Raw genomic sequence first — 27857 nt, 5'->3', positions numbered from 1 at the left:
GAGGATGTTCATGGGATTACCACGTTTTTGTAGTGCATCTCATATGTTTGCCTTATACAGAGTAAATGATTTTTATACTATTCCGAGGAAAAAGATTTTTTCAATTAGGGATAGAATGAATACAAATGAAAATAGTATATTAAGAGTCTTACATAATGTACATAATTTTATTAATAGAAAATGGAATATTATTCTTAAATCTTAAAATAAATCCTTGTAATATTACTAATCCTAGAATAAGTTAATACTAACAATTTATGGGCAATGCTGCCTGAAATAAATAAATTTATTATTATTATCGATATTCGCAAAAGACCTATTATATATAAAAATAATTTGAATATGAACTAGACTCCGAAGTTTCAAGTTATCAGTTGAAACCGATTTCTACTCCTGAACTCTAGCATCTTAAGGCTTCTAACCTTGGGTGTCTAGCGTAATCCATAGTGCGACTCGATGAATTATCTTCCGGGTGCAACAAAACTGTGACATTAACTTCCTATCGTTGCGTTTCTAGGTCGCAATTAAGTAGCATGTAATATTTCAAAATTCCTTTGGAATTATTTTGTATTGAAATTTAAAATTCTTCTACCACTTTGAAAACAAATTCCGCTCTGACAAAGAAGAAACAAAAAAAAACATGGGTGTTGAACCGAGGCCGGCAAATCATCTGAGATTTCTCTAGTGTTGCATTTTGTATTAATACAATGTAATATATAACAATACAAGCTAAACGCCTAAGCGTATTCTGTAGAATGCATTGGTTTAAGGCGAAGAGTAAGCAGAAAACACGCAAACATGGTGTTTTTAGACAAGTTTTGTGGTGAAAGTATAGCATTTCGAGCTGTGAACACTATTTAATCCTGTTACACATATCCTTAAGTCTTATTTGTAGGCTAATGTTTGCTGTTGGTTATAGTTAACACTGCCGAGCCTTTTTGAACTACCCCTTTTCTTTGAAGTTAAACAAGTTTTTTGGCATGGTGTGACGCATTTTTTTTGTACTTCTCTCAGAAAAGTTATTCTTATAGCTTGTACTTTTTTGTGTAGGTTCATTTATTCAGATTAGTAGTGAATAACGAGGATTGTAAGCATATAAACAGTTTTTCACGCAAGAATTTTGAAAATATTGGCTTTGTTACATTGATGGCGGGCCGGCAGCCGTGAACTCATATCGCTCAAGGTCACTGGCATTTAGTGTCACCTTAAAAAAAGGTAGAACGATTCACTGTCACTACGGCGCGGCGCCCCCGGTTCGATCCTCGCCCGTCACCTACCAATGTGTTTTCGGTTTCCGAATTCATATAAATATATATACGTTTCTTCAACGCTTAAAAGATCGGCAACGCTGATCAATACTATTACTACATGACACGTCGTTTTTCCTCCTCTTCCATTAAAAAAAAAACAAATAATAATTATAGCCTAAATAAGTATATGAATTCCTATTCTTTGTGATACATTGGGCAGTCTTCCGATTGTATTTAAATCCTTGAAATAGTTCTTAAAGATACGTGTCTCATGTCAATGTCAATTAACATAAAATATTTTGAGCAATTGAATGATAGAGCTTGTTTCAAACTATGTCTCTTTTATGATTTAAATAATTTAATAACTCGATTGTGTTGAAACGCTGTGGAAAATTTTATAAACGAGATTCACAAGGCGATAATGGTCATTATTATTATAATTATCGCGCTCTTAAATGGTAACGTTAACATTTTTATTGTTTGACATTCGCGTGTTAAAACTCATTAGCGGTTTTTAATGTTTGTGTTAGTACTTACTTACCTATAGTAAGTATTATGTTAGTAATTTCACGTGACAAGTTCCGATTTAGAAGTATTGGCATTCCGCCAGTTGTAAAGTTGCTTTGAGCTTTCATAATATTAATACAGGCCGGCGGTGTACCTACTGCATTGATTTTATATAATAATTCAGCATACTTATACAATTATCATACACATACACTGGGATTCTCAATTGTATTTATCACTATAATTAATGAAAATTAAACCTTACAGCCTTTTTCTTAAGGTTCAATAAACAAAGCTGTATAAGCTGAAAAAGCAACTTCTTATGAAACGTGTTATAACATTTCTCACCAAAAGTATCAAAACGCCTCAGAGGTATGGCTTAGAGTGAGTTTTAATTTTTTATTTTACATTAAACATAAAAATATGCAAAGTACTTTCGTTACGGTATTCGTTGAAGGTCATTCAGGCATACGCTCCGACTTCAACACGCTCGGACGAGGAGGTGGAGGCCATGTTTAAGGACATCTCTACAGCCATTCACACTCCGAAGACCCACTTCACCCAATATAGGCAGCTAAATAGACAGATCTCCAAGTCATTGACTCGTGATGTACGCAGCCATAACAGATTGTATAAAGACGGCCATAGAGCGTAACAAAGGCTCCAAAGTATTCCCACGAGATTTGTCTATTTTGCAGAGCTAACTGACGAAGCTGAAGACCGGTGACGGCAGGGTCGTTTCGTCTAAACCCAAAGTTTTGAGGGAGGTAGAGAAGTTCTACGGACAGTTGTACACGACTGCACGTGCACCTGTTACCAACAAGGCTGAATACCTAAGAGCCAAATTAACCCGATACTATATCGAAGATATCCCAGACGTCAGCCTGTACGAAATTAGTATGGCCGTAAAAAAGCTTAAAAACAACAAGGCCGGGTAATGATTGAATTACAGCCGAGCTTCTCAGACCTTGTGGTACTACTGTGCTTAAGATCATCCAGAAGCTATTAAATCCCGTTATCCTCGAGAGGAAAATGCCGTAAGCATGGCACAGAAGTGTAGTGGTGCTGTCCTTCAAAAAGCGCTATAAATACTTTTGAAGAACTTTAGACTCATATCACTTATGAGCCATGTATATATGCTGCTTTCTAGCTTTTCTTATCTCGAATCGTCTCGTGGGCAGGTTCTACGACTTCCAGCCTCACAAACAAGCCGGATTCCGAAAAGGCTTTAGCACCATAGCCACATTCATACGTTGCGGCAGGATATACAGAAGACGCAGACGTATAACCAGCCACTATGCTTAACGTTTGTGGAGTATGAAAATGACTTTGATTCGATCAAGATCTGGGCGGTATTTTAGTCTCTTCACATGTGCCACATTGATTATCGATATATCGAAGTGTTTAAGTGTTTTTATGGAAACGCCTCCAATGTCTGTCCGTCTCCAGGATCAGTTCTCGAAGCCTATCCGACTGAGGGAGTCAGACAAGGCGATGTCATATCGACGAAGCTGTTCACAGATACATTGTAAGATGTCTTTAAGCTTCAGGACTGGAACGGACTTGGCATCAATAGCAATGGCGAATACATTACTCACCCTTGATTCGCAGACGATATTGTTAGAGTCGGTAGAGACCATGAAAGCCATATGCTCGATGGCTCCAATTTCCCAAGGAGTAGGCCTCAAAATAAACATGGACAAGACGAAGATCATGTCTAATGCCCATGTCGCACCTACCCCAGTAACAGTTGGGGGGCTGTAATCAGTCTGAAAGTCTGAGCAAAGTCTATGTAAGCTCTATGGATCTCAGCCTATAAGGCGTCGCAAGTCTTTAATCATATATTGAGTGAGTGATAACCGATCAAAGCATACTCGCCCTGACTATATTTAACGATTAACAGCGGTGAGTCGGTTTGTATGTTCTCCCGCGCTCTTGTTTTCCGAACATACGGTAAAAAAACTGGTTGTGGGACTTGTCACAAACGCAGTTTCTTATTAGCCTACGCCTTTTCTTAAAATCTAAATACGATTAAATATGGCTCACTCGAATGTGTATATTATATTACAAATTTTCGTGACTTAAGGAAAAAGAGGTAGGTACGTATATTCTGTACACTACCAATCAGAGTACACGCGTTTGGTTTTGTACTTTCTATGTCCCAAAACAGCATACACAGACTGATAAATACGTCACCCGTCACCCTACAAACTGTGCTTCGTGAAGTAGTAAAATAAAATATTATTATACTTATTCTTTAGCATTAAAAGTATGTCCTAAGCTATGAGTTCGTCATCGAGGTAGAGGAATCAGGCATTCAATCAATTACAATATGATGGAAAAATAACATCGGCAATATAATATCTAATATGTTATGTATTTATACATCTAAAGCCCAGTTGCGTTAGTTGAATATGATAATTGAATTCTTAACTAAAATTGAGAGTAGCTTTTACAACTTCCTTTATTTATACTGTATCGGCCTTACAAATAAAATTGGCATATATTGTTATAACTAATCATAAACCAAGAAAATGCAAAATGTTTACAAATATACATTTTGCTTACGATTGGTTAATTCGGACGTACCTATAACGTTTCCCGCGCTTATTTGCAAGGCTGCTTGTCATTCGAAAAAACTTCATAATTATCATTGTACTGACAGTGTTGTCAACGATATTGTAAACATTTTGCATATCCTTTGTTTATGCTTAGTTATAACTTTATACCAAGTTTATTTGTAAGGCCGTATGCATATTATTAAAAAAAGCAAACTGAATAAAACGCAGGCTCTAATGGCACGCCACTATTTAAATAATATGAAAACAGGCCTAAGAGACACAATATCTGAGTAGGCAGGTTTTATTATCTAGAATGGATCCGCATTGAGACATTCAAGGACAAACTGAATTTTTTCCGCGGTTCTTAAAATACTTATAAGTATATCAAGTTTTGACTTCTCTACATACACATAGTATCAGGTGTTCTATCTACAGATATAGAACAAAAGTTGAAACTGGTTTTGTTTATATCTTAATCGAAACTCGAATACTTATGTTAAAAATTTCCATCGCCCTTTGAGCGTGACGTCACAATAACAACGACTATGGTAAATCGAGGTGAATTGTATGTACTTTTATGATTTGTAAAGCAGCTTCAGTACAGTTGAGTGCGACCAATATGATCTGTTGTGATACCTAATAATAATGTTGAATCGCACTGAATTTTATATCTTCCTATATTTAAATTCTAAATATCATAATAACACTGAAAATGTTTAGAACTGGCCAGTTAGAAACATTGCTAATGAAAACTTTTTTGAATTTTAATTTTAGAACTCTTTGGTAACCTAATGTAGTATATTGCAGTCATTTGTTTTTGTGAATTGGCGGCAATTCTAAAACTCTTGTTACACGCGATTAGCATTTTTTAATGGAGCCCCATCTCGTGCTACTATTTACAATTGGTTAAACGAGTTTAAGCGTGGACGTAGCAATCTCAATGATGAACCGCGTGATGGACGTCCTTTAACAGCGACTACTGAAGATAACATCAGTGCTGTGCGACGCATGAAGATAAGAGATAATAGAGGAAGATAAGATTAGTCATAATCATGGCACCCGTACGATGACATCAGGAAAACTTGAAGTACCTAAAGTAAACAATTACTTCGGCGATAGAACTTTAAAGAAAAGAATACCATATCTGCTTAATAGTTTGCCAGTGGAGATCCGACGGGAACCAAATAAACATAAATTTAAAAAACTATTGAATCAATATTTATTTTTGCAATAACAATTATTGTAAAATACGCTTTAAGATTTATTTTATGAGACTCGTTAGTTTGTCTACAGGATTGACCTGTAGACAAACTGTGTAAACAGTTTTACAGGACTTTGTATTATTTTAAGAAGAACCTGTATGCTTAAAATAAATAAATAAAAATATAAAAAAAGAGAGTGACCAATCAGCAGATACGCGCAAGCCTAGGCATTGGTATTCAGAGTCAAGTTCAAAAAATATTAAACGAACATTTAGCCGTCAGGAAGCTTTTGTACGATATGGATTCCCCATACCTTAACCGACGACCAAAAACACCTTCGCATAGACTGGTGTCGCCAAATGTTAGATAATTTCAACAGCGGTGACTCAAATGCTGTATTTGACATCGACACAGTCATGAAAACTAGATATGTTGCTATGAACCCGAAACCAAAAGACAATCACCTCAGTGGGTATTTCCTTTCGACGATCGGCCAACTAAGGTAAAGAAAGGAAGAAGTCAAGGAAAAAAGATGATTGCCTCATTCTTTGGTCGGAAAGGTCATTTCGCGACAGTTGTGCTAGAAGATGGAAGGACAGTTACTACAAACATACCAGTCTGCAGTAACGCAATCAATCAATCGCTGTTTGCCTGTTGTCTTGGAAAAAAATTCCTTTTTTTTTCTCGAAGCAGGTTCCTCCTTCACCACGACACTGCTTCAGCGCACTCCGCAAAACGGACTGTTTAATATTTCACTGGTAGGTGTCGAGATAAAGAGTCATCCGCCATACAGTCCTGAACTGGCGCCCTGCGACTTTTATTTATTCCTAAGAACTAGAAAAAATTCGAGGTATTCGCTTTACGAGCCCTGAAGATGCGGTGAAAGCGTGCGAAGATGCCATAGAAGAACTAAGGAAACCCTAAGGAAGAATGGGCCCACTGCTTTTCTCAGTGATCCCATCGAATGCGACGATGTGTAGGTAGAGAGGAACGGAGATTACTTGAAAAACACTATAGTATTGGTAACTTTCTACATTAAGCCGTTTTTCATTTTCTAAATATTTTCAGTGTTACCTAGGTATATGTTACGGGTGGTGTTAGAACGTTGATTAAACTTAAGGTTGCCCTGGTGTAACTAGTAATACCCAAGCGTTTTGGGTAAAATCTGAAAATGTAAGCAACATTTACTTGTATTCGGATATTACCCGTATAAATCTAGGAGTACCCAACACTACTAGTTATACCCGGGTAAACCTAAGTTTATTTAATCATTTAGCGTTACCCGTAACAAATATATCTCTAAAGCGACCATTAAAATTGCTGTATAATATAATGTATAAAGTGCCTCCCTCATATGTATTTCCATAATTCCACACATATACCAGTGGGAGGCTCCTGTGTCCCGTGATAACGCCTCCTTTGCACAGGAAGCCGGCTAGATTATGGGTACCACAACGGCGCCTATTTCTGTCGTGAAGCAGTTATGTGTAGACATTACTGTGTTTCGGTCTGAAGGGCGCCGGAGCTAGTGAAATTACTGGGCAAACGAGACTTAACACCATATGTCTCAAGGTGACGAGCGCAATTGTAGTGCCGCTCAGAATCTTTGGGTTTTTCAATAATCCTGAGCGGCACTGCATTGTAATGGGTAGGGCGTATCAATTACCATCAGCTGAACGTCCTACTCGTCTCGTCCCTTATTTTCATAAAAAAAATATGTAATAATCCAAGCCGTGAGAGTTACAGACGTCATGCAAAATTACAGTCACATAATTTATTTCGTATTGAAAATATAACAATGTAATATGTACAGTATTGAAATAATAAAATTTTAATTAGTAAAATCTGATGGTCCCTTGTTAGTTTCCATAAGCGGTGTCAAGTTTAGGGGTAAACGTTTCTTTAGTATATAAAAGAATTCATATACTACTCTTGATTCGGACAAACTTAAAAATCTGTTTATAGTATGCAGACAAGCCGCGTCGAAGATAAGATATAAATTTAACTTGCATCTATTCTCAGATAATACGGAAACTATGTTACTATTCAGAATGACAAAGCAAAAAGTTCTTGATAGCGTTGAGTGCTCGGGGCCGTAATAGGTGGTAACTGCCAGTATATTTACAATGAGGATTCGCATTATACTTATAAAGAATATTATGTTCTTCCCAGATTGTATTAGATTTATTTATTTATTTTAATTGTTAATAAGAACGAAGAACCTACAACCAATTACACTTATATATAACAATAAAATTTAAACAATATTTTTTTAAATATATTTATTTTTAAATCATACACGAATCAAAGTCATCTCAACCGTTGTCAATCGTCGTCTTAATACATAATGTAATAGTTAAATAAAACAATTCTTAAAATAGCAGAAAAATAATAATAAAATGATAATAATAATAATTCCTATTTGTAACATTGTAAATGTGGTCAAAGTGTCTCACTGAACCTCAGGCAAACATTCAAGACTTCCTTCCATCCATCCGCATTTATAAGTCAAAGTCAGGAATGGCTTCCAGTAGCCCATTGAGGGTAGAGAGGGTGCGCGGAATGGGGGAGCTAGCATAGGAAAAACAGCTCAGATAGGATGCTCAGCGTCTGTACACGGTCTGCTTACAGCGTATAGTGCGATACTTTGGCCATGTTGCACGCAGAGCAGCCGACGGGGTGGGAAAAATAGAGGGTAAAAGACCTAAAGGCAGTAGCCCTAAACGGTGGTCGAATCGAATCTCCGAAAATCACAAGATCCCTATAAGCGCCGCAATCCACCAGACGAACGAACGAACCCGATGGAGACAGCTCGTTGGCAAATTGAATGTGAGTCACCGTCCTCAGCAGTGAGGGAACTACTAAGAATGTGCACCGTGCTCTGATGGTTACGTGCATCCCAGAGTAAGTTTCTACATCTTAAAATCTTCAGTGCTGCGTGGCCGACACGATCCTTGCTTATTTCCCACCATCAGCAATGGAGCGAATACTGTGGTGTCTCCTTTTATCCACAACACAAACCATCCTTACCATATGTATGTGAGAAGTTAATTCGTAGTAAAGAAATTCGAAATCTGATAAAGCTGGTGAATAATTAAACAAGCTTGTTAGAAAACACTCAAATGTAGATAATATATTCAACGATTCTCTTGGCTCACTTATAAATAAAATACTATTACAACTACGTACTTTTATAAGTCTAACTACTAACTTAAATTAATTTTCACCGTAACTTTTATTTCTAATTAGTTGTACTTACATCACTAATTTCTATTGGTCAATGATGTGCATTTCTCTTAATAGATGTAGGTACATACTTATTAGAATAATTGTAAATAATGTTAACTTTATATATTTGTAAGTATACTAATGAAGTGCCTAATAAATAAATTAGCAGCTAAATGTATCATTTCTTGATGACGAGAGAAATACATTCTTGTTTTTTATATCAAAAAAAAGTGAGCGGAGGTGATCACTAATTCTTATCACACTTTTTTTTATGAAATAGCAGGTCAAACGAGCGTACGGGTCGCTTTACCTGGTGTTAAGTGATCACCGCCGCCCACATTCTCTTGCAACACCAGAGGAATCACAAGAGCGTTGCCGGCCTTTAAGGAAGGTGTACGCGCTTTTTTTGAAGGTACCCATGTCGTATCGTCCTGGAAACACCGCACAAGGTAGCTCATTCCACAGCTTTGAAGTACGTGGAAGAAAGCTCCTTGAAAACCGCACTGTGGAGGAACGCCACACATCCAGATAGTGGGGATGATATCCTAACTTGTGGCGTGTCGTGCGAAGGTGGAATTCGGCGGCAGGAATCAGGTTAAACAGCTCTTCGGAACATTCCTCGTGATAAATGCGGAAGAAGACACACAATGAAGCGACGTCTCTACGCAACGCCCAGTGATCCAACCATTCACAGAGCACTAGGTCCCCGACAATTCGAGCTGCTCTGCGTTGCACGCGGTCAAATGGATCGAGCTGATACTGGGGTGAGCTGAGACCAGAGATGACAGCAATACTCCATGTGTGGCCGGACCTGCGCTTTGTTGAGCGCTAGAATGTGGGCCGGCTTGAAGTATTGTCGTGCTCTATTGATGACGCGCAGCTTCTTCGAAGCCAATTTGGCTTTGCCCTCCAGATGGCCACGGAATTGGCAATCGCTCGAGATTTCGAGACCCAGTATTCCGACACTAGGCGAGGCTTTAAGGGAAGTGTTATCGAAGTGCGGTGATACGACAAATTGGGTTTTTTTAGTGGTAAACGCGCAAACTTGAGTCTTCTGGGGGTTAAATTGGACAAGGTTCAATTTACCCCATTCCGCGACCTTCTCGAGAGAAGACTACTATTTGAACGTTTATTCTATAAAATACATAAAGGTCTAGGGTGCAACGTCATCACATCGAGGCCTGAATGTCAATTATCGAGCCTCCATTATTTACTCGAGCCTCACGCTCAACACTATCGTACTATCGACAGTGACGTAATCGTAGATGACAAGCACGTCTGAAAAAGTACTGTATACAAAGTTTATTAAACCTACTTACAAAAACCAATACAAATGATTCATCACTTTATATTGGGCATGTTAAAGGCGATCATTAAAATATCCTCATGCTGCATTACTTATGCGAATATAATTAGATGTCTTATTTAAATAAATTATTTTTTGTTTTAGAAGCTAAAAATACGAACATACAGTGAACTACATAATATTATATCGCTATGGATCCGACTATTATTTAAAAATTTACCTGAAGTACTACTAGTATTTAGTTCGTCTTGCTAGTAAAAGATTTATATTTTTCCTCTAGTTAGTCTTAGTTAACATCATCATGACTTATTAACAATCCATAAAAATATATATTCAAGAAATATGTAAAGCGTGTATAGAAAATATAAAATGAACTGTATTCTGTTTCCTCCATTTTGAAAAACATACATGACGGTACTCGTTATTTTAAATATACATATTATATTTGTATATTTAATCCCAGAAAAGAGGATATCACTTTAAAAATAACAAATTGTTTAGATTTTAAATATATTTAGTTCGTATATATATTATACTAGCTGACACGACAGACGTTGTTCTGTAGATATTAAAAAAATACTGTTTTATAGGAATTTGCCAATAATATTTCAAAACTTCAAGAATGATTTCGTAAAAAATGCTCCCTGTTGTTATAATGAAATTGTTTCACAGCGGAACTGTCAAACCGTGCGTCACTAAATTCTCTCATAGAAAATATGTCCATACAAAACAAATATTGATAATAAATATAATTATGGGTCCCAAATCGAAATAAAAACTATACTATCTCTCACGTTGGACCAAACTGCACTCCATGAAGTAATCCCTATAAAATCTGTTCATTAGTTTAGGAGTCCATCGCGGACAAACAACGTGTCATGAAATTTATATATATTAAGATTATAATTTATAATACCTTAGATTAGATCTTAAATCAGTGTTATTTTAGGCTTTAAGTGATGCCCGTTAGCTTTTTCTGTATACACCATATTATTGGAGTCAACATAAGAACAATATTATATTGCTTATTATTAAAAAAATAAGATAACGTACATATAAATGTGTTTTCGGTTTTCGAATTCAAATCTTTTTTGGAATTCTAATGTCGGCAACGCTCTTGTGATTCCCCTGCACGTGTTACAAGAAAGTATAGTCTGCGGTGATCATTTACCATCAGGTGACCCGTGTGCTCGTTTGACCTCCTCTTCCATTAAAAAAGGTAATAGTAAAATATGTTTTTATACTTTTATCATCGCGGAACTTTAACATTGTAATTATGACGGGTACTTACGATGTATATTTTATTATAATACATATATGTATATAGTGAAATGTTTCCTGATATATTTTGTGGGACTTAGAGAGATTATGTTACTCGTAGAAATGGGTTAGATCTATTATTGTATGTAGGTACAGTCAGCACTAAAGATATACTATAGCTGGGTATGCTAATTGCTAATTTTAACCAACTTTCCTCGTACTTTTCTGATTCTGTGTTAAAGTTTTTCGCGCATATCTTCTCAATGTCAATGCGTCAACTCGTGAGCGGGTGAGGGCTGCTTGCGGTGGCTGGTCCACATGCCATATTGAATAATTGACAAGTTTCTTATATAATCACGACTATCATGTTTTTTTTTAAACTTGGTGTAATTTCACTTCAATGCAACGCCTGAGGGTATAAAATGGTAAAGTCGGCCTTACGTGGAGCACTATTCGCATTACGTTAAATTCAAAAATGGAAAAGAAAGTCTGTTTAAAAACGCTAAGTTTATGCCTAATATGATGTAAAGGTCGGTGTAGTGTACGTGTAAACGTCCCTTTTTAAAGTTTTCCTCAAATGACTCATAACCGGTGGCTTATTTTTAACTTAGTCGTCTTCATAATTTTTTTTACAAAAATGGTTCTGTAAACTGTTTTGCTGGACCATTATGCTTGCTGGATTTTGGACAATATTTCATAAAACTTGCATTTCAAGTAAGTATGGCATGTATTAAAAAATCACACTTGTATTTAAATGCTAATTATCTTCTAAATCTAAAATACTCACTACCCCCCCTACCAATTAGCTCCATCCCCATCCATCAGTACTTTGAGTATGTTGTTTCAGACACCAATCCCTACAACTATGCCAAAAATCGCTTATACATTTTTTCCCCTATTTGGCAGTTTTTTGTCTTCGTTAAGTGTGGACTAATATGAAAAATGCCATCAGTCTAAGGCGTTTCTATAGACCGTACTTAGTCTTTGCTCAGACTTTACTTACGAAAACCGTAATCGAGTGATATAAAACGTGAACTTGACTTGTGAATTGGGCTGTCTTAGCTTAAGCTAGAGGAGGCTCCTCTGCACAGGATGCCGGCTATATTATGGGTACTACAACGGCGTCTATTTCTGCCGTGAAGCAGTAATGTCTAAGCATTTCCGTGTTTCGGTCTGAAGGGCGCCGTAGCTAGTGAAATTACTGGGCAAATGAGACTTAACATCTTATGTGTCAAGCTGACGAGCGCAGTTGTAGTGCCGTTTGAATTTTTGGGGTTTTTCAAGAATCCTGAGCGGCACTGCATTGTAATGGGCAGGGCGTATCAATTAGCATCAGCTGAACGTCCTGCTCGTCTCGTCTCTTATTTTCACCATAATTTCAGTTGTCGAATGACCATAAAAACGTAATCAAAGATTATGATAAGCTTATACTCAGCTGGGTTACACTTAAGTCTAAGTACGCGGCTCTATAGATCTTAGCCTAAAAGAAACTGAGAACCGTCTAGAGCACCAACCTTACTGACGATACAAATAACTGTCCAAACTGAGACTTCTTTGTAGTATGTTTACTACTGGCATATGTATTTGATATTGCAATAGCGGAGTCACAGGAGCGTCGCCGGCTTTAATGTGGTGTCGCAGGTGCAGTGCAGGTGTCGTATCACCTGTAAATAATGCAAAAAGAAGATCATTATTATAATTGTTGTAGTTCACGAAATAATTAGTCTGAAATGTGTAAATGTCAGCCTTCATTACCAGAAACTCAATAATAATAAACTTAGTATAATAAAAATCAGATCAATCGAAATTTGTGTCGTTGCTCGAGTAACAATTAGTTTATAATATTTCATTAATACATTTCTATATTAGTTGCAGTCGTTACACTTCACATTCCATTTTTGAAATTATACTTCTTTAGGTTTAAGATGCGCGCGCATCACTGTAACACAAAAGTAACGTAAAAAAGTAAATTAAAAATAAGAGGGTGAAGTTTGGTCCTAAAATTTCTGACGTTTGCGACATTCGTTATTTTGTTTTTGGTTTCTTCGTCCATTACTAGGATAGGCAAAGGGTTCAAGCCCGTACAGCCGTATTCGTTATTTAATAATTAATTGTCAAAGCCATCGTTGCAAGATTTTTACAATATTGTTATTTCTACAAACGCACGAGGAATAAATAATTTTAAGGATTTTTGCTTTGTCAGGCCAAAGAAGTATAACTTGTGAGTGACCCATCTCGTTTGCCCGCATAAATATCTTTTACTCGTATGCTACAATATGACTATTGTATTTTATGCTGTACAAATTGCCTGTTATCTGCTATTGAATGTGTCGTCAATATTGGTACAGCCGTCTCGGAGATTAGCCAGAAAATAAGACCCAGGTCTTAATTATACCTACAGTAAATGAATGTTAATATATTAAAAACATATCGTTAAATATAATTTATAATGTACTTAAAATTATAACAGGAGTTTTATATTGAATTCAATGTACATTTCCGTAAACAGTCGGTACAATTCCGCAAATATTCTTTTTCATGTTATATTTAATATAAATAATTGTCCAAAAATCGGCCTGTTAGTTTGTGGCCTTGTTTTTAATACGTTGTGGTGGTAGTCTGGAGGATGCTTCCGTCAATCCATTCACATTGAAGGATAACAGATTTTATAAGCATTTTACAATCGCCTGCCGAATAAAGTTAACTGTTAATAATAATATTTAAATGCAGACCCATTCGGCAAGTTTTACACTTATCTCCTTTATTACTTACAGTTACCACTACAGATAGTTTTCGTATAACTACAGATAAAAAAGTCGAGCGGCTCGTCAATATGAATCTACGTACAATAATTATTATTCAGCTATACTGTAATAGTAATCTTATTCAAAAATATCAAAGTAATCTAGAGGTCACACTAGGCCAGGGAACGCCGCCTATTTCAAGGTGTTTAATCGATTTCGTAATAATATCACGGCTATTGGTATTAATTTTAACTATTTAATTTATTTTAAGTTTTACATTTCTTTAATTAACTTACTAATTAAAGTTTAATTAATTAAATAACATTGTAAATTTAACCAAATTAAACAGTTTTGTAATGGATTATAATTACTTCTTAATTGTTTAATTTAGTTTTTTTTCTTCAAACGTGACGGCAACATAATATTATAGTTTTGGTCAATATATTTTGTAATCCATTAACATTGTAATTTTGTTATAATTTCAGAAATATATATTTTTTGGTTTATGACTCCCTTTGATCTTAAAGTTATATTAGGTACTTACGAGATTGACTTAATTGATCCTAATTATTTGCTTTTATATATACTAATGACGTATATTAATATTTTAAACCAAATAGATTAACTAATTGTGTGCTTATTGTGAAATTGAGGCTCATTTTTCTACTAAATCTATAAGCTATTATTATACTCGCCTAAAATTTTAAATGCTTGTTATAGAGGCTCAATATTATTATTTTACCATGTACAGACAACATTTCATGGCTCTCAGTTGTGGTCTGAAACGATTTTTTTTTATGAAAAAAGGGACGAGACGAGCATGACGTTCAGCTGATGGAAATTGATACGCCCTGCCCATTACAATGTAATGCCACTCAGGATTCTTGAAAAACCCAATAATTCTGAGCGGCACAACAATTGCGCTCGTCACCTTGAGACATAAGATGTTAAGTCTCATTTGCCCAGTAATTTCACTAGCTACGGCGCCCTTCAGACCGAAACACAGTTATGTTTACACATTACTGCTTCGCGGCAGAAAGAGGCGCCGTTGTGGTACCGATAACCTAGCCGGCATCCTGTGCAATGGAGCCTCCTACTGGTGTGAATATGATATAGGGCTTCAATAATATTAATATGGAAATCATTAAATTGTGTATTTCAGTTGTAGCTAGCATCACCCTGCCTGAGATGATCTCTATGATTTTATCTCTCATTCCGGCCAAACCTGAATCCCAGGTGCAAACAACAATAACCTGCTGCGCTTGTGAACTATAAGGAAACACCTTTACAGTCATTATATTGAAACAATACCAATAATTTATTATAGTATTTGGTGGCTAACGATCCCGATCGTATCCTGGTGTTACAGTGTCACATTAGCCAATGTAGGTATGTAACGGAATCTTTCAACGTGATTTTCACCCACTGGAGATGGATGTCCGATTTAATAAAAAATTAGCAACCGAAAAAATAATTCTAAAGAATAGGCTTTGTATGAAATACAGAAGAAACTTTAAAGAAAAGGTCGAATTGTAACAAAAGTTATTTAATAAAGGTGAAACAAATACACTTGTAGCATTCTTCCGTATACTCTGGACTTACGATTATGTATATTCTACTTATTTTTTAGAACAGAATTGAAACAACTTCATTTGCAAGAACAAACACACAAAGCCTTATGTTATAAATATTAATAAAAATATATCAAACTAAGTAAAATATTATACAATAATAATATTAAAGATGAAAAAGGAATTTGTGGCGCGTAATTCCTTTTAATAGGGAGTTTTTCAATTAAAAATTATTAAATGTACACAATCAACTCACGTTTCATCATAATTCACATTCACATTTTCTATCCAATATTATTATACTTATAGATTTTAGTTTTTCGATTGTAAAAATACTTTCAGTTTTAAACGATGTATGCGGTGGTAACTTGTAAGTAAATTAACTTTATTAATTTATATTATAACTATTTACATAAGCGTGCACGTAAAGAGTTGTAACATGACAGCTGCCCTTATAAATATATAATAATATAAAAATTATACAAAAATCGAAATATAATACATACACTAAATACGTAACTATTACAGTTGGCCACCGTTGTTTCGTAATAGTTACCGGGACACTAAAATAGAATGGGTACATATGGGACAGTTTCGGTTTGTTGGCAGTACACTTCCGTGCATTATCTCCGCCAAACTTTCAGTCCTTTTTTACTTTTGCACGCCTCAAAAGCGAAGCGTTGAGCTATAATAGTGCTCTACTCTCGACTTGTCAAAATATAGTAGTTTTCTCGAAACTGATATTTATTTATTATTCCGAAAAAAGACAAAAAGGACAAAACGTGTAATGCCCCTTCAAAATATTTTGTATGCACATAAAAAGATAGCACAACAAATAATTTAAGTCACTTAAAATAAATATATATACACAATTTATCTGACTGGCACTAATGTTCAGTAGTTAACGTACCTAGATTTAACTCTTTGTTAGCATATATTACAAATCCGTGTGGTTTTCTGATGCTAGCTTTGAGTATTATCTTTTGTAAACTTTAATATAAATTTGAAAAAATAGCGGCCGTCACAATTTAAATTTAAGAAACAATGATACTATGAATCAACTATGATAAGTGATATTTAAAATTTGTCCATTAATAAAACATTATGATAAAAGTAAATGGAGTTATAAGGCCTTTACAGGTTAAAAGAATTAATTATATTGATTATTATTGTTAAGAGGTAACATTACAACTTATCAATAAGATTGAAGTTTTTCTTAGTTTTAAGAATTCTAAAACAGGTTTCCGTCCGCTTAAGCGAGCTAGACTATAATCAGCGCGATAAAGACTGTCGCTCCGACTAAAACTCGGCAGATAAGGGCTACGCTCTCGGTCATTTCCTCCAAGAATTAAGCGATTCTAACGAAATTTGGAAACTGGATGGGAAGGAAATATTTTCCGTCTGATATTGACGGACTGATTAAATTTTGTTGCTTATTAATGTCGGTTTTGCTTACTAAGATTTTGGAAGCGGCCAATATGTTAAAGCCTGTTTTAGCACTTTTTGGATGCACAATGTAATGTAATATAATTTTACATACGCATGTTTTAACTTGGTATATCGCCGTCGCGAACCTTTCATTTCTTCCCAATTTTTGGGTATTAGTTTCGCAGTCTCAACAGTGTTAAATGTTTATTGTTTTATTATTTCATGTACTTAATTAAGTTTTTCTATAGCAAATTGCATTTTATTGACTTGTTTTGTGAATTCTATAAAGTTGTCTTGCGTGACACCCGATGGAACATTCTCCCAGCCCCCACCATCCGCATAAACACAGCGATTGCGAGAAACGACTCTACATTACATGATTGTACCCTGTATTATGTATAGAAAACCAACAACGCGGCGGTCTTGTGACCTCCGTGTTTCCAGCGCTATCATTGGTTGGACAAGTTGACGTCATATGGTTCGTCCAATGGAGTGCAAGAGCGCGAGGTATTTTTAGAACTAGAAAACTTTCGGTGGGGATTGAGGAAAATCCCGTACACTGTGCGGCTTCGTGCTTGAATATTGCACAACGTTTTCGGATCTCGCGAACGGAACGCGTATCGCAATAACAGTGTTTCTGAAATTTTAAATCAACAATTTTCTTCTGACCTTGAGGTTACCGATCAACTTTTATTTTCTCTTCAATAAGAGTTCAAAGTACCTATTTATTTTTTATTGTGGCCGACACATTGTTAAACGTAACTGCGTAAACAACTTGTTTTAAAAGGTGAGTTTTTTTTTCTATGATAAACTTTCCTCGAATTGGTAAATAATAAATATGTGAGTTCTTTGTGTTGCGTAGATAATTATCTGTTGATGCATGTTTGAACATGTCTGGCTATTTCGTAAGTGAATGGAAATAACATCAAGACTCTTTTCTCGAACATTTCGGAAGTATCCGTCCTTGTTCAAATTGATGTTATATTAGTTTGTACATAATTTTACTAGTTACATATATACGTAAATCTATACTGGTATCCGAATTGATAACGTCGTCACATCGCTGTCGTCGAGGTCAACCATAATGGACTTTTAAATTATTATTAGGAATTCGTCCTAGAACAGGTTTCGTTGTCTATTAGCTGTGCTTTAACGATTTGAATTAATATAATAATGTATAATGTACACGTGCGTCACACGTGACCTTGTGCATGTGGTTAATGGTGAATGTGGAATACATGTATAACACGTGGGTGTATTCTGTGTGCACGTGAAAGTTGTTGATACAAGTTTCGGTGTAACCTGCAGTAATACCGAGTGTATAGCAATATATATATACTGATCCAATTGTTGCAACATAATTAAAGTCCAATTCATGTTAATACCGTTATTTATCTTTTAACGATAGTAGGTTCACTGTAGCGATAAACGCGCAACTCTATAATGACTGTCACCACAAGTATGATTATCATGCCGCGCTAAAATGTTGCTTTCTGAAATCATATAGGTTATTAAAAATAGGTGATCAATCATATATGCTTGAGTGTCGCTGTCGATACTGTTGAAACATTTAGATAAATACAAAAGATGTATCTGTATGCACTGTACTACAACGTTACGTCATTTCGGCATATTGTGCCTTAAAATCGACTTTGCAACAATACAGACCAAAGTTCATGCCAGAGTTACCAAGTGTAATATTTTAAAGCAATAACTTGTAAAGTTGTGTTCATGTTGTCTCTTACGGCCGTTCCCGATATTCAGTCCATCTCTTACTTGAGATAAAAATCGTAACTATCGTTGACTTTTCTGTCCCAATAAACTTATCGACGGTAACTCACCTTATCCGTACATGCTGTCTGTCAATGGGACGACGTATAGCTTACCAGCCATAGAAGTTTGTATGGAAATTGCAATTCACGCGTCCCAATATAAGGCGATAAGAATGACTTATCGGGTATATTGGGACAGCTTCAGATTATTGACAGCTAATTACTGACAGTAGAAGGGAACGGCCGTTAATGTCATAGGTAACGTCGTTTCTTAAATCTATCTAAATCTTCATGAAGTTGTTTACTCAACAGTAAATACTTAGCACTTTCATATTTTGGGATATTTTAGAATAATCTAATAAAAATGAAGTGACTGAACATCGAATGTTCTGGTAGTCTGGTGATGATTAAAGTTAATTTACTGTAGCATTGATTCGTATATTTTGAAAAATAAGTGGGTATACTTAGCCCGGCCTCAATTTTATTTCACTATTTTGTTTGGAATACCGAAATGCCAACGGTTACCTAATTTCCTGCACTGACTCGTTCTAATACCAAGATATTACTTTCTTAACTCATAATTACTTTAGGAACACGTTTTAATGGATATCTGATCTTATGTCGATATTAACTTGAAGTTTTGAATTTAAATGAATAGTTGGGTTGGCATTAGAAATTTGCAGCCCGAATTTGGGGTCGGAATGAGTTGTATTTTATGGAAGTTGTTTGCCATTACCAGTTGAGACCCTTCTCACTGCGTGGAGATTCGTAGTGCTTTCTTTAAACTCGTTTTAAGTTACGTTGGACGTTGTACCTGCAACGGAACTAATTATTAAAGTTTATTGAAAAAATTAACATTACGTGACGGTGACACGGAACAGTTTCAACATTTTGTTATGACTGTCTTACTAGGAACTAATAGTAGCCGTGAAACATATTTAAATTCTATATCAGTGGACCATGACTTCCACCTGGTACTAGTCTGCCCTACCCATAGACTCTGGCTCTAAAAGCCGGAGGCGCGGAGGTTGGACTGACCCCACCCGCTGTAACCTGTCTCTCTTAGTGATAAATTTAATTAATAATGTGAATAATAATTGTTTCAGGAAATCAACTGTAAGAGTTGCCTGGCAAGGAGCCTAACGGATTTAAAACTATAAGAACTCGCGAAGAGTTCATCAAAGTAAGTAATGGCGTTCAAACTATTTACTCCTAACCACATTTATGTTACAGAAAGTAGCCGGCTCATCTGGGTTAGCAGTTGTCAAGAACGAAGATTTCACTACATATGTATTAACAGATATATGAGAATTAATAGGAATTTCTATACTTTTATAACATTTAAATATAATATATGTATATATATATATACGCTTAAAATTGCATGCTAGATTACAGAGCACTTTAAATTTTACATCAAAACATTAAGCAGATATTCTAGTTATCTCCATTAATAAAAGGCATGCGGCCATTTGTGTCAATTTAAAATTAATTAATGATTATTTGTTTCAACGTTAGAGTTACCACAACTGTTCTCTACAATCAATTAACAAAACATGCTAATGCCTTATAACTTGTTAACAGTTCTTAAGAAATAAGGAATTATTTAAATTACAAGGAATGCATATAAATAAACCCATTGTAACAACCATTATGTCGATACTCTATAGCATCCTGCTTTCATCATTTGTTCCCTAACCTCATATTACATGTATATTTTTGAAATTATATACTTCATTTGGCGCGTTAGAGAAAAATTATCAAATTTAATTTTTACGATGCTCGCGCACACCGTCACGCAAATTTGACACCCTGACGCTGACGTTAACTACTGCTGGTCAACTAGACCAATTGTATCATACTTCAGCTAGCAAGTCTCTTGTAACTCATATGTCTACTGAAGCACAACCAATGGACGATAATTAAATAAATTTACGTATATAATTTCAATTTATATACAAGTTAAAAAAATCTCTAATTGTATAAAAAATAATTTAATAATATTTAATATCATGTTATAATATTTTCATTGGTTGTATTTAATACCTTCTTTATTACAATATTGTTTTTTCTACAAACGTAAAATAACACGAGGATTAAATGTTTTTAAAGGTTTTTGCTTTATTGCGCCAAAGAAGAATAACTTCTTGCGTGCGTCCATAAGTACACACACATGAGTACACACGCATGAGTACACACGCATGAGTACACACACATGAGTACACACACATGAGTACACGCACATAAGTACACGCACATAAGTACACACAATTATTTTCATCTTGTGCTTCAGCTGCGTGCTTCTTTAAAATTATTTCATTGTGCATTGTCATATTTGTTCGTATTATCTACGATTTATAAATGGTATATATAATTGTAGAATATTTAACTAGATATGTTTTAATTTCCATTTAAATATTACAATGATAAAGTCAGATTTCATTTCTTTATGGAAGCGGAAGTTTAATATTTGTTTATGTTTATGCTGGTACATTAGAGGTACTATATTTATTTGTGTCCAAAAACAAATTTACACTCTTCCGTGGGAAAATATTAAACAAGTGAAATTATTACATGTTACAAATTTGTTTCACATAATTCAGCCAACTTATTATTAGTGTGCGTCCTGTAGACTATATCCTGTGTTATTGTATCTTTTTAACCTGCTTGCTTCATATTGACACGCCATTTTGTTACGTCGTATCGTTTCTGTTTGTAGTTCTACTCAAAATGGTTTCCCAAAAGATCAACGTCTGCCCTCGAGGAGGAGACGATAACGGAATTAGATACGATCCAAACATTCAAGCACAATTTACTCCAAACAACCCGAGACATGGTTTTTTCACAAACGAGTCTCAAGACTCACAATCTTTTGAAAGTGGTAGATCTAGATCGATTAAACGGGTCTTACGGAGTTGTGACCGACCTAAGAATGGAGTCAACACCCTCATCGCCCGTGCCATCGACGAGCAGTTACGAGGTAAGGCTGGTCTGCAGTTCCGTGAGTAGAATAACATCATTTATAAAAATTTATAAGTTAATTTTAAGTTTCTTCTTTTATATCCCCTTCTAGTGTCAGAATGCCCAATTAAAGTTCCCTTGTAAATTGCAGGAATTTCTGAAACCAGAGTCCATGTACCAAAGTACAATGAATCTCGATTCGGACGCAGAATTCTTTCAAGATCTGATAAAATGGTGCGATGCACCCGTGCAGGAGGCACCAGTACAGTCCATTGGTGAGTATACCGGCTAATTATTCCATTATTTTGTATATTATTTATATTGGTAACATACTTCCATCAGTAGCGTTTTCAGTCTTATACGAGCTGGTTACCTTCTAGAAAGTTTATTCTAATTCTCTTACTATTCGTGTTGCTATGCGCAAAAGTACACCATGTTGATCGAGAACACAAAAAAATGACGTGGGTGGAAATTAATTACCGACGCAGTTGTCCGATGAAGTATGTTGTTCTACTTCTACGTACTAGCACCTAGTTGGGTATTTAAAATGTTGCTTTTTTCTTTTATGACAATAAGGGACGAGAGGAGCTGGACATTCAGCTGGTAATTGATACGCTCTGTCCATTACAATTTAGTATCTCTCACTGGTAAAACTAACTGTTACTCCCACTGTTACTTGAAAAATCACTAATTTAACTTCCTGTTTGCTCACGTCGTAGGGCAACGGCATGAGGGCACCGTATAGTACGCTATTATGAAGTTAGCGCACAAGACATTAAACTATTACAACTTGGCTAAGCTGAGAAGCATAAGAACAAAATACAATTTTCTTGGCCCAAGTTGAAAAGTTATCCCGAACGTTTGATTCGTTTCAGGATAGACGAGTCTTGCATAATCTAGGATCCTTCAATAAGATTTTTCTTTCGCAGATCCAAATAAAACAACTGAAACAGGGGCACACACAACCGACACACAGCACACACCATTCTCACCGCAAGGTTGGGATATATTCGACGCTAACTCCTCCGCTGCTTCGGCGGTGCAATGCACCACTACTCCACCGAGCTACCCAGAGTCTCCTAGCACTGACGTAGCTACATACAACTCGGATATTTTTGGTCCGCAAAATTTTGTTACCGAGAACAAGATATTATACCAAGAGCAGTTCCTAGACATAGGCAATTTGCCCGTGGTAATAGGTGACTTAGCGTCAGAAAACATGGCGGACGTTAATCTGTGGTCGGCCACAGAGAGCGTCTGGCAAAATACACACGGTTACACAAAACCACATACAACACACACATTGCCCTTCATCGATCAAGATGACTCCCTGGATATGAAGATGGTTTCCGTAATACCGCGGGAAGTGGAGAGCAACGAAGGAGTTATATCGGAGTACATAATCAACGATAGCGACGATATGCCTGTCCAACCCTCGCGGAGATGGGAGGCACAAGGCGGCGGGCTGGCGATCGACGTGACGCAGGCACATGTCTGGTCCGGTGACGTCATCAGCACACCTGATGTTCTAACGTTTGTTGAGCAATTGGAGAAGGAAAAATCGCTTCCAAACTTGGTATATTTTTTATTTATTCTATCAATAAGCAACCTTAAATTATTGTCCGTCTACATAACAAATTCTATGATTATTATTTTCTTAATAATGTAATCTCTTAACATATTATTCTAATTCATGCAGACTACTAAACTAAAATATAAAATGGCAAGAATTATAAAACTTGATGGCAGCATAATATTTGTCATTTTTTTATAACTATTATCAGGCACCTAAATTTGGTTCGATTTTGCAATAGTTATCTAAGTTAAGGTTCTATGCATGTGACAATTTTGTTACAGACACAGATTTCGACGCCACTCCCTAAAATTGAGAAACCCAGAACACCAGTCACACCGCCAGTCGATTATGAACCAATCACACCAAAGAGTGAACCTCCTGTAGATTCTGAAGAAGACAAGTCTCATTCGAGCAAGAGGTCGCGCCATGACAGCGAGGAATCTGACGAGACGTACAGTCCGTATGCAGAGCAGTCTCCCCGCAAGTACAAGAGGAGGAAGCCCACCATACCCATCAAGGATATGATACGCGCGCTGGAAGGGTCACAGCAGCTGCCGAAGGCGCGCAGAGGGCGACCGCCCAAGCGGAGAGACAGCGTGCTCTCTAACATCAGCGAGAACTCTTCCTCTGTGTTCTCGCACGAGATGAAGTACAGAGAGCTGAGAGACAAGAACAACGAGGCTTCAAAACGATCCAGAATGAACAGGAAACTCAAGGAGCTGCAAATGGAACAACTAGCCTCCGAGTTAGAGGAACGAAATAAGAAATTGAGAGTTCGCGCTGATCTTTTGGAAGATATGACAAAGAAGTTAAGAGAAGCATTTATGGCAGCAGTCTCACAAAAGAAGGCGGGTTAACACATTTGTAGAACTCTAGCCGGCTTTGGAAATGATAATCTCAATTTTTTATCCATGTGTGCATGTTTTGTTTTTATAGTGAGCTATTGATTTTTATGCATTGTATATAAAAACGGCCATCAATGGATATAAATGTTAAAGTGACATGACTTAACATGATTTTATGACCGGATACGGAATATCCGGACTTGACGTTAGAATATATTAAGATAATATTATTAAGTTTTGTTGTTAATGTAATAATTATTAGCACATTCTATATATCTTTTCGTGAAATGTGTTAAATTCTAGCCTACTGTAATATTAAAATAAAATCATACAATTGATTAATATACGATTGGTTAGTTCTTTGAAATAGTGCATGTTAATTGATTCTGGTAGTCTAATGAATTAAAAGGTTTCAACTTGTTGGAAACTGCATTTTCATTCCGCTCATTCCCGCTTTTATATCATTTGCCAATTCCGCGGTTATCTGGAATGCAAAACATTATACAGATAAAGAACATTTCACAAAGAAAATAATTTGAGAAGTATAAACTCCTGCCATTACATATTGAAAATATTAAGAATACACAATACAATAAAATATTGAATGCGCTGCGACGTATGTTTTATAAAATAAAATATTTCAAAGAAGTAAATAATGGTATACGGGAATACCTAATAAGGGATACAGCGCTTAGGTTAGCCAACTAAACAGCGAGAGACAAAATAACCGAACGTACTGTACCTGTATACATAATAATTGTGAAAAGTATGTTGTTGGTTTTGGCACTAGATTAAAAAAAATATTCGCTTGATAATAAAATATATATTAATGCTTTAGGTATACATATAACAGGTTGGCAAAAAGATAAATTTTGTTCGATGACTTTTTGCCATCTTGTAGGTAGTGATACCTGATACCGTTGCTACAGAAATTTTGGGACTTCTGATAAAGAAAAACGCGACAGTAAAGTAGTTTTGGCATGACCCTGACACTCAAGAATTTGAATAGATCGAAACAGGTGGAAATCTGAACGTGCAAGGTTGGGGCAAACTATGTGGTGGATGCCATAACATCATCTCACATACAAACTATTTTTGGCATTTCTAGTCTGGCGTTATTTCGATCTTTAATCTCATTAGTAGTTTGCTCACTAGAGATCTGACTCGATTATTCTACCCGGTGGTAAAAAGCTCATAATGACCAATGCCCTTTCAATCCCACCATACAGGATCACCGTATGCCGATTTTGCTCCACTGGATGACAAGTCTCACTCGAGCAAGAGGCCACGCCATGACAGCGAGGTATCTGATGAGACATACACTACGTATGCAGAGCAGTCTCCTCGCAAATGCAAGAGGAAGCCCACCATGCCCATCAAGCAGTATGCATTCCATATAGGCAATTAGGCAACTATAACACAGTGTTAGAGTTAGTATAGATCCGTTATTCAGCAACCTTATCTCTATTGGACACCCACCCAGTAAGTTTGAGCTTACGCTAAATACCTAGTAAAAACCTTTTATAGGCTCTCTATAAGACTAGCTATTCCAACGCAGGCGGCGTTACGTATATGTTTAGAAAAAATGTTCCTCAAAGTTATACTACCACATGTCATGTCTTTTACTACAACATGTCTTCGCAATTTAACAGAAATAATAAGAATGCCTACTGAACAATCACTGCCTGTGGCTTAAATCCTAACAAATGTTTCGCAAGTGCTAATAATTATTGTTATGCACAGTTTTCATTCGTAGACAGAATAAAAATTGTTTTATTCAGTAGACGACAACGAAATATTTACGAGTAATGTATTATAATTCATGCATTATTGAGATATATTATAATACAAGTAGCCCGAAGAAAACGGCTAAAAAATGGGAAGGCAAATTTATGTATTTATTTCCTAATAATTATTAGGTAGGTGTACGTAGATAAAGTAATTCGTATTATTTTAAAAACTAAAAGTAGAAGGCCGTTATCGCTGGGCTATTTTGAGGTCCATTTTCAATTTCAGCCAGAAGGCGTCACTTCTGGACAAAGGCCTCCCGGCCAAAAGATCGCCATGACGATCGGTCCTGCGCTGGGCCCATCCAACCACGTAGTAGGCTATTGAGAGAAAAGCGACAAGCAGTTAAACAAATTATGAAGTTTAAAAACAAAAATTGACATGCCGAGAGCTAATCACTACGTCAACCTCTTCGCGTTATGTGCACAATACTTACAGCCTATTTCTAACTTATATAATATTGTTAGGTACTTGTATCTATAGCTGTGCCTACCTTGCTAGAACACTTATAGCCTACACACATGGTCGGATTTGGTACGGCCGGACCATAGAACGGTCCGGTGGGCGTGACCACGTAGAGACGGTGCAGCCGGCCTTGTGTTTCCTTATGAAGACCTAGCGAGACATCATGTTTAACGCACCCCGGGTACAATTCGTAAATATGAACATAATTTTTGGCCTAATACCGGGGTACCTATATATTTACGTTAAGGGAGGATATCTGTTGTCGCCGTCTCGGCAATTTTGAGGGTAGGGACTTGTCTACCACGGTGTTTGCACACATTTCTTGATTCATACAAAACTATCACATTAAAATTAATTTGTCAACTTGTCTATAGAGGGCACTGATTGATACACAGACCCGCTTCGCCCGCTTACACAGTAGGTAGCCGCCAATCGCCATGTTGTTTATACTTTATTAATTTATTTGCCGCCATCGGCATCGCTTTGCTTATTAATTATTGTTGTTGTTTGGTGTTCGTTGCGTGTTGAGTATATACTGATTTCCGTTTATTTCCTTAAAATGCAAAGAGCATGGTTCTGAATTTGACTGACAAGATATTTACTATGTCTACTATGATATTTATATGTAATTGGTGCAGTCCATCAATAAAATACTTCGAGGAGGAATTTCGACACACGATGAGGAGATATAATGCAAACATTCGCTATACAGTATTACAATAAAAGAAGAAGGAAATAATATGTTTTTTTATTGTATCTTAAGTTCCTAATATCTACATTTTAGTAATTCTGCCATTAAATTTATGGCGGAATTCCTGTGTAAAATTAATATTACAATTAAAACAACCATAATACAGGTATTTATGTTATTCGTACACACACACACACACACACATACACACGCCTTGTTCCCGTCGGGGTAGGCAGAGACAATAGAATGCCATTTGCTTCTATCCTTACAAACCTCACGCGCTTCCTCTACATTCATTACTCTTTTCATACATGCTCGCCGGTTGCGGGTGCTTCGGACCTCTCCTTTTCTCAAAACGTCCCCAATTTGATCGACGAATGTTCTACGAGGTCTCCCGCGACCGGCTTGCCCACACACACTTGCCTTATATATTTGATGCGTCATTCTTTCTTCACTCATTCGCTCCACGTGTCCAAACCATTTAAGCATTCCTTTTTCAGTCCTTGTCACAACATCCTCTTTCAAACCACAGCGCGCTCGTATTACCGCATTCGGAATTCTATCAGTCAGTCTTACCCCACACATACTACGCAGTGATCGCATCTCAACTGCGTTAATTCTGCTTTTATGCTTCTTCTGCCAAACCCAACTCTCACTTCCATACATTAACGTGGCGACAAGCACTCCATTATGTACAGCCAT

The 27857-nt window shown here is 36.3% G+C and overlaps 1 protein-coding gene across 2 annotated transcripts in view; it reads left to right on the top strand.

Moving 5' to 3' along the window:
• The window catches only part of LOC126966715 (uncharacterized), a 35116-nt gene extending 10478 nt beyond the window's left edge, over positions 1-24638 (top strand). Inside the window, exons 1-6 of one of the 2 annotated variants that reach the window (XM_050810925.1) lie at positions 17633-17844; positions 19936-20012; positions 21549-21809; positions 21942-22065; positions 22720-23366; positions 23648-24638. In XM_050810925.1, coding sequence (XP_050666882.1) covers positions 21663-21809; positions 21942-22065; positions 22720-23366; positions 23648-24223 — 1494 coding nt within the window. In that variant the 5' untranslated portion in view covers positions 17633-17844; positions 19936-20012; positions 21549-21662 and the 3' untranslated portion in view covers positions 24224-24638. Of the gene's footprint in view, positions 1-17632; positions 17845-19935; positions 20013-21548; positions 21810-21941; positions 22066-22719; positions 23367-23647 lie in introns of those variants that run through there. The other variant, XM_050810926.1, reaches the window with a different exon arrangement.
• The last annotated feature ends 3219 nt before the right edge of the window (positions 24639-27857 follow it).

This window comes from Leptidea sinapis, chromosome 11, assembly GCF_905404315.1.
Source record: "Leptidea sinapis chromosome 11, ilLepSina1.1, whole genome shotgun sequence".
Lineage (NCBI taxonomy): Eukaryota > Metazoa > Arthropoda > Insecta > Lepidoptera > Pieridae > Leptidea > Leptidea sinapis.
The sequence above is the reverse complement of the archived record's forward strand: the minus strand, read 5'-3'. Positions and strand labels throughout refer to the sequence as shown.